We start from the raw sequence: 13,551 nt of genomic DNA on the forward strand, positions 1-13,551 counted from the left end.
TTTCTTATTATATTGTGGTGACCCACTCCTCTACGCAGTCCAGATACATTTATTGGTGCGAATCATACAAGTTCAGGGTTTTTAAATTATATTGTGGTGACCCACTCCTCTACGCAGTCCAGGTACATTTTTTGGTGCGATTAAGACCAGTTGATGGTTTTCTTATTATATTGTGGTGACCCACTCCTCTACGCAGTCCAGATACATTTATTGGTGCGAATCATACAAGTTCAGGGTTTTTAAATTATATTGTGGTGACCCACTCCTCTACGCAGTACAGGTACATTTTTTGGTGCGATTAAGACCAGTTGATGGTTTTCTTATCATATTGTGGTGACCCACTCCTCTACGTAGTCCAGATACATTTTTTGGTGTGAATCATACAAGTTCAGGGTTTTTAATTTATATTGTGGTGAGTGACCACTCCTCTACGCAGTCCAGGTACATTTTTTGGTGCGATTCATACCAGTTGATGGTTTTCTTATTATATATATTGTGGTGACCACTCCTCTACGCAGTCCAGGTACATAATTCGGTGCGATTCAGACCAGTTGATGGTTTTCTTATTATATTGTGGTGACCCACTCCTCTACGCAGTCCAGATACATTTATTGGTGCGAATCATACAAGTTCAGGGTTTTTAAATTATATTGTGGTGACCCACTCCTCTACGCAGTCCAGGTACATTTTTTGGTGCGATTAAGACCAGTTGATGGTTTTCTTATTATATTGTGGGGACCACTCCACTACGCAGTCCAGAAAGATACCTCGTTGCAACGTTTTGGACTAATAACTATATTTTGAGGTGTTCAGAATACACTGTAAATTAGTGGAAATGCTTGTTAATGAATGTTATTGAGGTTAATAATAGCGTAGGAGTGAAAATAAGCCCAAAAACTTGATTTTTGAACTTTTTATGCTTTTTTCAAAAAAATCTGAATCCAAAACCTTAAATCCGAACCAAAACCTTTCGGCAGGTGTTTTGCAAAACAAATCCGAACCCAAAACATCACGAAAATCCGAATCTAAAACACAAAACACGAGACACCAAAAGTCGCGGTGCACATCCCTACTCATGACCAAGCAAGACCAAATAATTTGGAGTCTAAAAGTGGTGCACAACTACTGTCACGTGGGAAAGCCGAGCTGCAAGAAAACAGTAAGGCATTAGAGGATAATGTATGCTCTGAATCAGAAATTACACCAATCCCTGTGGAGAGTCCATCCACCAGTGGTATGTGTCATCATGAGCATTCTGTTTGTGTACCAATAAAGAAGGGCCCTTTCAGTTCTGCTGATGTGTGCCTGAACAGCCGGTGATACAGAAAGATGCCACTTTGGAATTAGAAGAGGATGAGGGGGAGATTTGTGTAAGCAATGAGGCCGCTAATGATGATGTTGATGAGGATGATGCAGACAGATACCAAATTTCCTTTCTCAATTTCTATTTATATTCTAGATTCTATAACGGCTGAATAGTTTTCTATTTTACTCCTAGTGGAGAGGGGGTCTGATGCAGACAGATACCAATCTGCCTTTGTCCATTTCTTTTTATATTCTACAGTCTATAGCGGCTGAATTTTTTACTATTTTCTACAAGTGGAGGGGGGCCTATAGAGACAGAAACCAGACTGCCTTTGTCCATTTCAATTTATATTGTACAGTCTATACCGGCTGAATTGTTTACGATTTTCTACAAGTGGAGGGGGGCCTATACAGACAGAAACCAGACTGCCTTTGTCCATTTCTTTATATATTTAACTATAAGTGTAGGGTGTAATATACACCCAAAGATGATGGCTGCATTGCCAATAGGCATAGATGGAGAGGAAGACAATCTGGTTTGTTTGTAGAATTAACGACGGCCTACCAGGAATTTTTTTTCATAATTTATTAGCTTTACAATTACCTTACTTATCCAGGAAACAGGTGGAGCACTACATTAGGTTATTTTAGGCCAAAAAAAAATAGATTTTTAAACAAAATTGCAAAACAAAACCAAACAAAACCAAAACCAAAACACGCAAGGGTGGCTTTGCCAAAGCCAAAACCAAAACCCGAAGGTAATCCAGATCCAAAAGCAAAACCAAAACATGGGGGTCAATGACCATCTCTAGATACTCTTTTAAAAGTAGATCGTTATCTATCCATTGTCAACTACTAAATGAGTTCCTACTTTTATTCATCTGCAAGAAAGCCCATATGGAAGCATATCTTCAGAGATCGTTATTTCTGCTCTTATACTCTTATGATTATTCCCTTTTTTTAATCCACCTAAAACATTTTTATTGAAGATATTTTAAAACTAACATGTCTGATTGTTGTCAGTATTGTAAGTTTCTCCACCTTGCAGCATTGAGCTGTCTTAGTTGCTACACATGTGGATATATCATATGCTTGGCATCAGTTGCCATACATTCAAACACAAACAATGCAGGTGGGTGTTATAAGATTTTGCACACAGTCCTAGAAATTCAGCAAATATGGCACAAGAGCCATTGGTGAGAGTGTTACCTTTATTGTATATAAAAAAAAATGGACGCACTGGTATTCTGTCATATCTCATTTACTTCCCTTTCACATTGTTCTATTGTAATTTAGTGGGAACCAATTAATACATTATATCACTACTATATTGAGACCTGGAATTATATATTCATTAGACCCCACCATATTTCCTTGTCCATGTCCATCTATTAGTATTTGCAATTCATCTTGGGAAGGAGGGGTGGGGTGCTCTTCAATTTCTCATGTTATATACTGGGACCAAAACAAAGAAAAAGATATTCCTATATGGAGACACTCTGATTCCTAGTCACCTAGATACAGATGTAGTCCAAATTACAATTTAATATTTTTTTACCTTTATTATAATTCGTTAAAATAATATTTCCAATCTCTATTAAGATATCGAAGTGAAACGTTGTTGAATTAAAATATAGTAGTCATGAAAAGAAATAGAAGGATATAAGTGTTTCTAAATTCAACTCTTAATTATAAAAAGTGAGAGTTCCCACTTTCAATGCATACTTACATCTTATTTCATTTTATACTGGAGACCCAAATATGTACATTTCATCAAAAAGATCCTTTATAATAAATAGGAGAAGTTTTAAATTGATTTAGTATTAGGGTTTTAAGATTTCACCTCATTTATACCAGTGTCTAGAGAGCTAATTGAGGGCAAAGTTTATTATGATTTCCCTCCATCTTATTCATTCATTATTATGGAGTACATAATTTTAATTGTATATTTAAAATCCTGCACTGGTAATTAATTGGAGCCCAAATAGTCCAAAAAAATATGTGTTGCAGTGAGTTTCTTCTCATTCATTAGTTAATCAACATATAATATGTTGTATCACACATTCTCTTTGGAAACTCCAATTTATTATATGCAACATATGCTATAACAGATTTTCCTTATTCATTAGGGTATATGAATAGGGTGTATAACGTTTAATTTGCACTGTGTATTCTCTTTATAGAAAATCGTTTCCCAATATCTTCTGTATTTAATATGGGGCACGTGGTCCTTGCTTAACCATATAACTATATAACTATTTAATTTATTACACGGGTTTATTTTTGTACATTATACGAGTGTCAGACTTCCATGTTGTTGTTACTGGCTCCCATTCATCATACCTAGATGTTGGTATTGTATAGATATTATATCCATATCTTTTAGTTGTTCAAATTTATTATGTCCACAGATCAGTGGAGCCTGTGTGGTTGACCCTTGAAAAAGCTTATAGTGAAATGTATGTGGGTGGACACCTAAAATGGGATAGGGATATAATTTAATAATGGAAGGCCCTTTTCACATATACACATAAATAGGTAGGCCTAATTATTCATTCGTTATAATTCATTATAGAATTCATATGTTAATACATCATTTTTTTGTGTTTGCCAATTGGTGGTCTTTTTACATATTTGTTTCCATGCACATATATTTTTATAATTTTTATATATATGTGTAGGAGTTAACTAATTTTACTTATGATTTCAATTAGTTATACATAAGATTAATACTGTATAGGTGTGTACTTAAATACAATTAATTTATGAACACATTTGATCTTGTGATCAGCTTGAATTCTAAGTGGACCACCACCAGCTTGAATTCTAAGTGGACCACCACTAGTAATGCATGTAATTATATCAGCATATCATTTGTAGGAATACTATATTCTATATACAGGTGAGCTATGTGTGCTAAATATTTATAGCAATTTTCTTTAGAATGCAATATTATATTGTTAAAACAACTATTTGTGGTTGTAAAGATTTATCATTCTTGTTCTCCTATAAAAAAGTAAAAGCGAAACAAAATTCTAAATATAAAACTATTAAAACCAAAAGATAATTTTTGACACAGACAACTATTAACTGCTGATATTCCGTTTATTGAATCAATTGATAATGACTAAGACATTGCAATGTCCAGCAGTCACCACAGGAGGACCAGTTTATCTGTATTTGGAAACCAGGGTAGAGGACACTGCAGAGAGGAACTTGTCCCAGGCAGATTGGGCAACAGCGTTGAATTCCTTAGGGAAGTGGACAGCCAGAGTAACCTGGATAGCATGAGACAGCAGCTACAAGAAAAACAAATTGATATTTGTAATCACATAATTACAATCAGATATAAACAATGTATTTTAACTGATAATCATTTATTTGTACATGATTGTAACTAAAGCTCTAGTAAGCTGTGGACAAATTATATTTAATGTGTAACTTAAAAAATAGTTCTGCATCTCTAATTTTATTTTATTAGTTCTATATCAATTATTAGTAAAGTAAAAAGGTTGAATTACTTACCCTGAAGTTGCCAGGGTCAATTCTGAGCTTTTGGGCATGAAGGTCACTGAGGGAAGACAGAGCATTGGCAAGGTCATCCAAATGATGGGCAGCATTTCCAATGGCTCTCAGAACGTTTCCTCCGTGTTTGTGGAGATCTTTGGAGTCATGGCTCAGATCAAAATGGCTGAAGTAGGTTTTGGTCTGAGGGAAGCTCAGGAACAGTCTGTATGGAATTAAAATATATGATTAATAAATAATGAGGTATTAAAACAGTGTCATTCAATTGTGCTGCTATTTTCAAAATGACCTTTATTCTCATCTAATTGTAAAAGGTTATGAGCAATATTTTGGTTGATGTTTCAATCACATTTATCTAATTGATGGTGGTTAGTGCCAATCTAGCCAACAATTAGTGAAAAATTTAATTTGAAAATTTGTATCCAGTATAGTACAGATTTTATATCTACCCATTCATGGTAATGACAAAAAAAGAACTATCACATTTTCTCCAAACCATGCTGATGACAATTAATAAGTTATTGTATACAATATATGCAAACATAAAAATATTCAGTTATTTACAATCTATAAAGTCTATATTAACGTCACTCATGTATCATGTATTATACACACAGAAAAGGCATTTGAAAAGGCATTTGAACAATAAATGAAGAGGCATTTTGTATTTGGAATTACATTCTATAAAGGTAATAGGGGGTATGTGAATAATAATAGGACAATTTAGTATTTGTTACCTTTCCAGAGCCTCTGCTCCAATATCATCAGCATGGCCGTCCACTTTGTCCCAGATGGCGGCGATGGCTGCCTTTTCTGCATCAGAGAAATGCATGGTTGGATCAGGTTTAGTACAGATGACTTGGACAGCACAAATTTTCTTGCACTTTTAAAGGGAAATGGAATTAAGATGACCTGACCTAAACATTTTTCTATTGGCTACCATGTCCGTCACACCCATATTCTTATCTGTAAAGCACAATCATGTTGTCAGGGTTCATACTGTCTAATATAGTGATATATCTCTTTATCTCAACATACAGTAACCACAGTATGCAGAGTATAGCATGTAACTTACTGTGACAATAGTGTTTGTAGTCTGATAACAGCATAATGTATGTTTGCTCACTTGTACACCAGGGTTTTGTCTCAATTAATTTACTTTTTTTTTTAACGTTCCTACGTTTACATTTCAATTACCTGTGCTTTCTGTTTCAGTATTTCCAATATAAGAAAAGTGTCTAATTGAATTAATTGATCAAAATATATCACTAATAAACCATATTTGATAGAGTGTCATTAGTCCACATTATTTTCACACATAAAATTAGTTAAAACTTGAAGTTAAAACATTATGACACATAGCTAACACGATTTTTAATTTATCATCTACTGTGATGCAGTGGATCTGCACAATCTAAATTGCAATGCAAGTTTGATGCTAAACAATTTGAATTTGAGATCCTCATGTAGAACAAAGTTTGCATATTACCTTTATGGTACAGTTGTGGTAGTAAGCTTCCAACAAAGTAAATTTTACTTTTATGTATTCAATAAAAAAATCACCGTCTGTAAAAAGCACTAGTCAGTGCTAGTCAAGGATTGCACATAGTTTACATTTTATGTTGACATTTAAGTTAGTTTCTACTATTTTATCTTGATCATACACTTTTTTCATTGTAAATTTGTTAACCTTGCAATATGGGGATGAAATAGTAGCTGCATATGTAATGTATTCAGGAGATGATTAAGGGTCTCAGACGCCCTAGGCTAATACATCCACAGAGCTCCCCCCAACATATTGAAGCATATTAATATATGTATTAATACTGTGCATGCACAACTACCAATAATGTACATAGGGAATTATATGTTGACTTTCAGCATATAATATAAGGCATATGTTTAGAACTCATTAAATGTCTATTCAGGAGAATTCTCAAGCATTAAAATTTAGACAGATTTTGCCGTTCTCTCTTACCTGTAACAACTGTAATCACCACCTGTTGCTGTATGAACTTACAATATTGTATTTTATGTTTTTTATTAAATTAGCCCTATTATTTAGATAGTATTTTCTAACCATATAAACAATCCCATCATATGGTATCGTGGTAATTTACAACTTTCAATAGCTATTCACTAAGTGGCTTATGTTAAGGTGAACGCAAATTGCGTTCTTGGTGTATAATACACTTTTTATATATCTGAGCATGCACTCAATCCACCAATTTCAGAATTAGTGCTTTGTGCGCTTGCCAAGAAATGAAAAAGTGCGAGCTTGAATATCTCTGTCAATAGAGTTTACAGTATAACAGATTATCTGGTTGTTACCAAAATATATATCAGTGGTTCCCAATGCTAAGAGTGCATTCGCAGAATTATTTATCCGTTACTTCTGTAACAACACTGTGCAGAAGTATGTTTGTAAATTTGAAATATATGTAATTGTAATCAATTTATTGGGAATGATATGCACATAAAGCTATCACCAATTTTGTCTTTGACAGTACATTACCCAGCATTATAACAAAAGGATAATTGTATATATATGGAAAGTAAAAGTATTTTAACAGATTAGTGGCAAATCTGGTTGCTACCTCCTAAATTATCTATTATCATTTAAATATATTTCTCACCAAAACTACTTAGTCTGAATGTAATTATCTAGATATTTGATTTGCTGTGGAGTACTCATGCTTCCTAATTTAAATGCTTCCAGAACTCATAGGACTCTTTATAACATTATAGGTGCCAATACACAATGGCTATTTGATAGCAAGGGAACATTGAGATTCTTTATAGAGATGTTAGACCTATGCTTTAGTATGTAAAACACAGTGCGTTTATCGTGGGTTTTATTTATATCATCATCATCATCATCATCAACATTTATTTATATAGCTCCAGCAAATTCCGTAGCGCTTTACAATTGGGAACAAACATTAATAAGACAATACTGGGTAATACATACAGACAGAGAGGTAAGAGAACCCTGCTCGAAAGCTTACAATCTATAGGACAATGGGAGTTAGAAACACAAGGGCATGGGCTACATCATATTGCACAATGGACCAGCCAGACTGCAAAGGTAAAAGTACTGAGTGGGCTGTGTGTGTTGCAATGTTGGTCAGAAGGTTGTTGTCTTGCGTTAGCAGTGTAGAGGATGGCAATAGGGTAATCTAGGGAAATTAAGATGATGGTTGAGGAATATCATAACCTTGTCTGAAGAGGTGGGTTTTCAGTGAACGCTTGAAGGTTTGAAGACTAGAGGAAAGTCTTACTGTGCGAGGGAGGGATATCATGGAATCATTAATCAAACCTGTGTTTTATAAACATGTGATATGGACTCTTGCTAATATTTATGTTCTATAATTCTACCCAAGTGAATTATTATTGAGGTAGATAGCATATATACTTAGTTGCAGGTCAGTTTGCAGTAGATCCTTGTCATCTATCCCTATAAGCTGTTAATATACAAACAGGCATTTAAACAACTATTGCTAAATTATTATTCATTCATAGGTGCACCTGTTAGCAGGGTTAGAACACATGTAGAGTGATAGTCTCATATAGGATATAGGAACTCTAATATTCATAAGTCACGTATAGTAACATAAGATGTATTCCTCAGTGAGTTACTCTCTTGAGACTGGCCCGCTATCCTGAAAGTGCAATAGTATTTATTTGCAAATGCAGATTGTTAAAAGTTATCACTAAGGCTTTCTTCTTTCTCTATTATTGTGTAGTATGTTCACGATCGCATAATCTATCTGGGTGCATGTCCATGTATATAATAAGTAGGTTTAGCATACAAATTTCATTAAGGGCTAAATTTTAATTATGTGATAGCAACATTGACGTGCATTTCGACAAAGGACTTTTTCAAGGAAAAAAACTTCACATTCAGCCTCAGATCCTTCCTGCTTTATTGTCAGATTTGAATGTTACAGTTTGTACAATTTGTTTAATATGCCTGCTGGTATGTTATTACAGATTAGTGTCTCTTTCTTTGATTAAATGTGTTATTTTACCTTATCACTGAGATTAAGGATAATGCGTAGCCATTTTCAAGGGTAGAGTGCTGCACCATGGGCCCCCATAGTGTATCAGGTTGTCCATATCTGCCCTAACTGGTTTATATATAGGGGGATTTCACAAAAGGAGGGGGGCATGGGACTCTGCAGCACCAGTGAGTTTTATTTCTATTTGTTTGTTTGTACAGATTAATGCTCTTCTGCAATATCCACCAATAGAGCAAAAGCCACCCCTTCAAAAATAGTAGCTGAGGTTCTGAGATAGTGTAAAAGCCTGGCCACTTTACCCTACTAGAAAAGCTCTGCGTATTCCTACAAAAATGGGAAAATATTCAATTATGCCTAGTCTCCACCACTTTTATTCTGCAAAACAAACTGTTCTTCGTTCATTATTAAGCAAAATCAGACATATTGCTGTGAGTATACTGCAGTCTTCTTGGAAGACAGCAATATGTCCATATTCAGCTGACTCAGCCCATCATAAGGAACAACAATGTTCTGCTTCTGCAATCAGCACCATCTTTCTTTGCTAATCTTTGCTTGTGTCTGCAAAAATACATAATAGGCACATGACACCACAAAGAAGGAAGAAATGGCTGTGCACTGTGTGTTGTAAATTATTAAGTTATTCAGACTGCCTTTAATATATACTGTATATATGCATATAGATGTTATACAATGGTTAAAAAAAAAAGAAGTTTTTTACAAAAATGCAAAGAATGCTATAATTTGCCAATTGTTTATAGTAAGTATTTCTTGGTATATTATGAAATAATATTGTGACTGGATCACTGATAAATACATTTTGGTATGAATTTATTTAAAGGAAATAGCGCAGGCCGCTGATTTATATAAATTGCCAATGCACTTATTTTTAATATTGTGTATGTTTTGATATAGGGAAATCTTTAATTTCTGAGACCAAGGGAAGAAATTAGTCTCTTGTTTAAGCTTGCTATAGGAAATGCCTATTTCTAATGTATATATCTGATATAATGAGCCTTTGTTTACAAAGCCTTTTGTGTATTGCGATGTGGGAAACTGGCTTGTTTTTGGTTTTTGTTGTTCTGTGTGAATATGTATTTCGAACGGTCTGAAAAAAGGCCCCGTGCTAATTAGATCTTTTGATGTGTGAAGGTCCAACATTAAAGGCAGGAACTTTTAATTAAGACTGGCTCCTGGATTCTCTGCATCTGAAAACCAGATGCAGGACATCACAGCATTTCTAGAATTTCACATATAAGTGTAAATATGGCTAGTTTTCCAATGCATGTAAATCCATGTTTGTGTAAATAGAGTACATCCTGATGCTAAAAATAGCCTGTGTCTGAACTGTATAAAAGATGAGCTGTTTGAGCATGTAATGTATTCTTCCTATTTTCATCTGACCTGATCACACTGGTACCTTCCACCAATGTGAGAGCAAAGAAACATCTTGATTCAAGACCTGCTTGAAAACATCTTCAATACTGTTGTAATCCTGTGATCTACAGATCAGACCCAAACTCTAATCCGTTCTCTGGCTGTTTCTGAGGTTTGGACCCAAGCTCTCCAGTACCACCGCTCTGCCTGCTACCCATGCAGCCCTGGTTAGTGTGATAGGCCAGGGGGGATCCATCCACAGCAACTCTGATCTATAGTGAGAGGTCAGGAGTACCAGTCCAGGTACACCAGCAACGAGGTATGCTAGCAGCATCAGTTACCCAGAAGGAACGTGGTTCTGAGTGCCATAGAAAGAGCTCAGTGGTGGCAGCAGGCCCCTCCTACTACAGCAGGAGAGGTGTATTCCGAATAACGAAAGGGGATGATGGCAAAGTAAGCCCAGCTGGTTCCCAGCAACAACAGACTGGGCGGCATAGGCATGAACACTTTTTTCTTTAACAACTTAGAAACTTATGACATTTGCAACAGGCTATGGGGGGAATTCAATTGACAATGGGGCCCATGCATGATTTCTGTTAGTACAATAATAGTGTGCATTATTACCATTAGAACAATAATTTCACCGCTGATTTTTACTTGAATTTCCGTTACAATTACCATACTAACGATAATAGTGCACAGGCCTCATTGTTCTCACAAACAATGCAATTGAAATCCCCCCTATACTCTTTATTTTATGCTGGGGCTTTTTATTGAATGTGAGGCGGAATTTGAGGAGAAGAACGGCTATTTATTAAATGTGAATACAATGTTATGTCGAGGCTAGTTGAGTGGAATAATCTAAGTATTAAATGTCGGTGCTATTGATTTAATGGTGAGGCAGGTTGGGGGAGGGGAACTTAGAGGGCTCATTCATTGTTAGGCTTTCCATATTTCATGTTCCTATCTTTTCTGCCAAACAGGACCCCAGCATTCCTGCATCAGACAATCAGTACCTTAACTTAATACACCAGCAGTAGGTATTAAAAGCTATAAGAACAAGTAGGAAAAAGCTTCACAGTTTGACAACTGTTCTGATTCTGATCGGGCATTCCCGGTTTTGTCTCTCTTTACAATGATCTGCTGCGTTAACCTATCAGTAGTGCATACAGCATTTGTCCGTGTATTTGAAGTGTATGCTTCCAATAATTTAAAAGTAGTTTAAAATATGTGGTTAGGAAATACTGCATTTGATTAATAATCGTGTTGCTATGTAAAAGGAATTTATTAATCCTCCAGGTTGAAATATGGACAAAAAACTAAGTTAGATAAGTAAGCTGAAATTGGTGTGTGGTCCAGCTATACAGTCTGATATACTTGAACTTCAAGAAACTTGGGGGTTAAATCATGGCTGAGCAGAATCATATCGGTTCTAGAGTGGAAGCTATGAACAGCTAAGTAGAAAGTATGTTCTTTAGTTAGTGGTTCTCTGACTCTCCAAGTATCAAATAAGAGATTTTAAAACTTGATAATGCTTCAGATTTCTGAAAATCAGGCCTGTCCATTATAGGAGCCACAGGCAACAATCTCTCCATAGTGCTGTTTATGACACCATTAAAATCACCTACTACAACCACCTCCCCTTTTCTAGTTTGGGTTAGGATATTACTAAGTTTAGTAAAAAGTTTCCGTTTGTCTTTGTTGGATGGTACCTATGAGAATCAGGAAACTGCCTTCTTTATTTTACAAAGATCTATAGGCACAAAAAAATATGCTTAATAAACTATATTGCTACTCCTCTCTTTTTGTGTATTACATCACATGCAGTGAAAGTGGGATATAATTTAGATTACAGGTCTGTGTGTAAGTGGACTTTTGAATGTTTTTCTAGGTTTAAATTCTTTTCAGGAAAATCTCTTTAAGTTTAAAATCTAAAATTATATGAAAAGCAGGATAGATGGAAAGGAGAGGAGTATAGTTGGAAAAGGAAAATGGGGTCCAAGGAGGAAAGGGTAAGGTTAAGTTACATGGTTAGCATTGGTCTAGCATGCATGCCAGGGAAAGGTGAAAGTATTAAGCTCCCAAATGAAAATTAAGGGCTCTGAGCCCACAGGATAGTATGGTAAGCCAGCAAGGGCCTCAGAGGTAGGTGAACGGAGTGGAAGGAGTCTTCCACCCTCGATAGCCCAAAATCCAGCGATATGTTAAGTGTTGGATTTGCCCTATGTGTACAGTATATGTAGCAATAATATAGGGGAGAGTGTCTGCAAACTATATATTTTTTTATCTGTCACAAGTATATTAACATTGTTATTCTACCAAATAACAATAGTAACAAAAATTACTTCAGCATCAATTTTTAAACTGTTATAAATCAACCACATAAAGATCTATATTTTAAAAATGGATGTCACGCTGGACATATCAATTGAAACTACAGTTTTATTTTTTGGAGAACAGCTGAATAACCTGGCCACCATTTGAGATAGATTGGTGGTTATGGCCAGTTTAAGTGTATAAAAATGTAATACCCTAAAGATTCTCCTATTAATAATTACAAAAAAATTTAAGGTGTATTAGTATAAACATACTGTAATAATATAAGACTATCTCTCTATATATATCTACATAAAAAAACGAACATAATGAAACATATGAACTGTTATCTGGGAGAAAGTTTCTTCTTGGATATTCAACCGGTTTATCCCATTGATGAAGAGAGATACTCTTTTTCTTCAAGTTACAGTTCTGACAGGTAGGTTTTGGAGCATTGACACTTGTGGATCACTCTCCTAGTGATGATAGGATCATGGTGCTGGTTACACCCAGGAGAGAACCAGTTAGTTTGCATAACTATCAGAGACACACCATGAACAGCCACGCCACTTAGTACTGAGTGGATGGGTCTTGAAAGACAAACCTGAGGTCAACAGCTTGGAGAATGTAGAATTGTGAGGGTTTAAGACGAGTTTGATAAACAAACAAAACAAGACTCTTGAAGCACCAGCAGAGAAAATACATTAAAACATTGCTCATGTAAAGATTTGAGGCTTTATAAAGGTTGCATACCAGTTGCAGACCTAATTGACTTGATCTTTACCAAACCGCTGTTTGCAGTAAGTGAAAAAGAATGTGTAGTTGTCAGTGTAGACTAGTGTTTCTCAACTCCAGTCCTCAGGACCCCCTAGCAGTACATGTTTTCCATATCTCCTTGCTGGAGCACAGGTGTATCCGTTACTAACTGACACATTTTTAAAGATCCACAGGTGGTACTAGTTATTTCACTGGTCAAATGGCAATCCTGCACTGTTAGTGGGTCCTGAGG

At 35.5% G+C, this 13,551-nt stretch overlaps 1 protein-coding gene across 1 annotated transcript; it reads right to left on the reverse strand.

The window, feature by feature from the left end:
- Window positions 1–4,391: 4,391 nt before the first annotated feature.
- LOC142098707 (hemoglobin subunit alpha-5-like) lies at window positions 4,392–5,697 on the reverse strand. The gene is made up of 3 exons (XM_075181524.1): window positions 5,568–5,697; window positions 4,831–5,035; window positions 4,392–4,604 (listed from the first exon to the last, which is right to left on the reverse strand). Exons 1-3 carry the CDS (start codon window positions 5,660–5,662, stop codon window positions 4,476–4,478), a joined length of 429 nt encoding a protein of 142 aa, XP_075037625.1. The 5' UTR covers window positions 5,663–5,697; the 3' UTR covers window positions 4,392–4,475.
- Window positions 5,698–13,551: the final 7,854 nt, after the last annotated feature.

The sequence above is a fragment of the Mixophyes fleayi genome, chromosome 7, assembly GCF_038048845.1.
Source record: "Mixophyes fleayi isolate aMixFle1 chromosome 7, aMixFle1.hap1, whole genome shotgun sequence".
Lineage (NCBI taxonomy): Eukaryota > Metazoa > Chordata > Amphibia > Anura > Limnodynastidae > Mixophyes > Mixophyes fleayi.

Coding starts and splice junctions, on each gene's coding strand:
- LOC142098707 (XM_075181524.1), bottom strand. CDS start 5,662: ATGCATTTCTCTGATGCAGAAAAGGCAGCCATCGCCGCCATCTGGGAC. Junction 5,036..5,567: donor GGAGCAGAGGCTCTGGAAAG/GTAACAAATACT, acceptor AATTCCATACAG/ACTGTTCCTGAGCTTCCCTC. Junction 4,605..4,830: donor TTGACCCTGGCAACTTCAGG/GTAAGTAATTCA, acceptor TTTTTCTTGTAG/CTGCTGTCTCATGCTATCCA.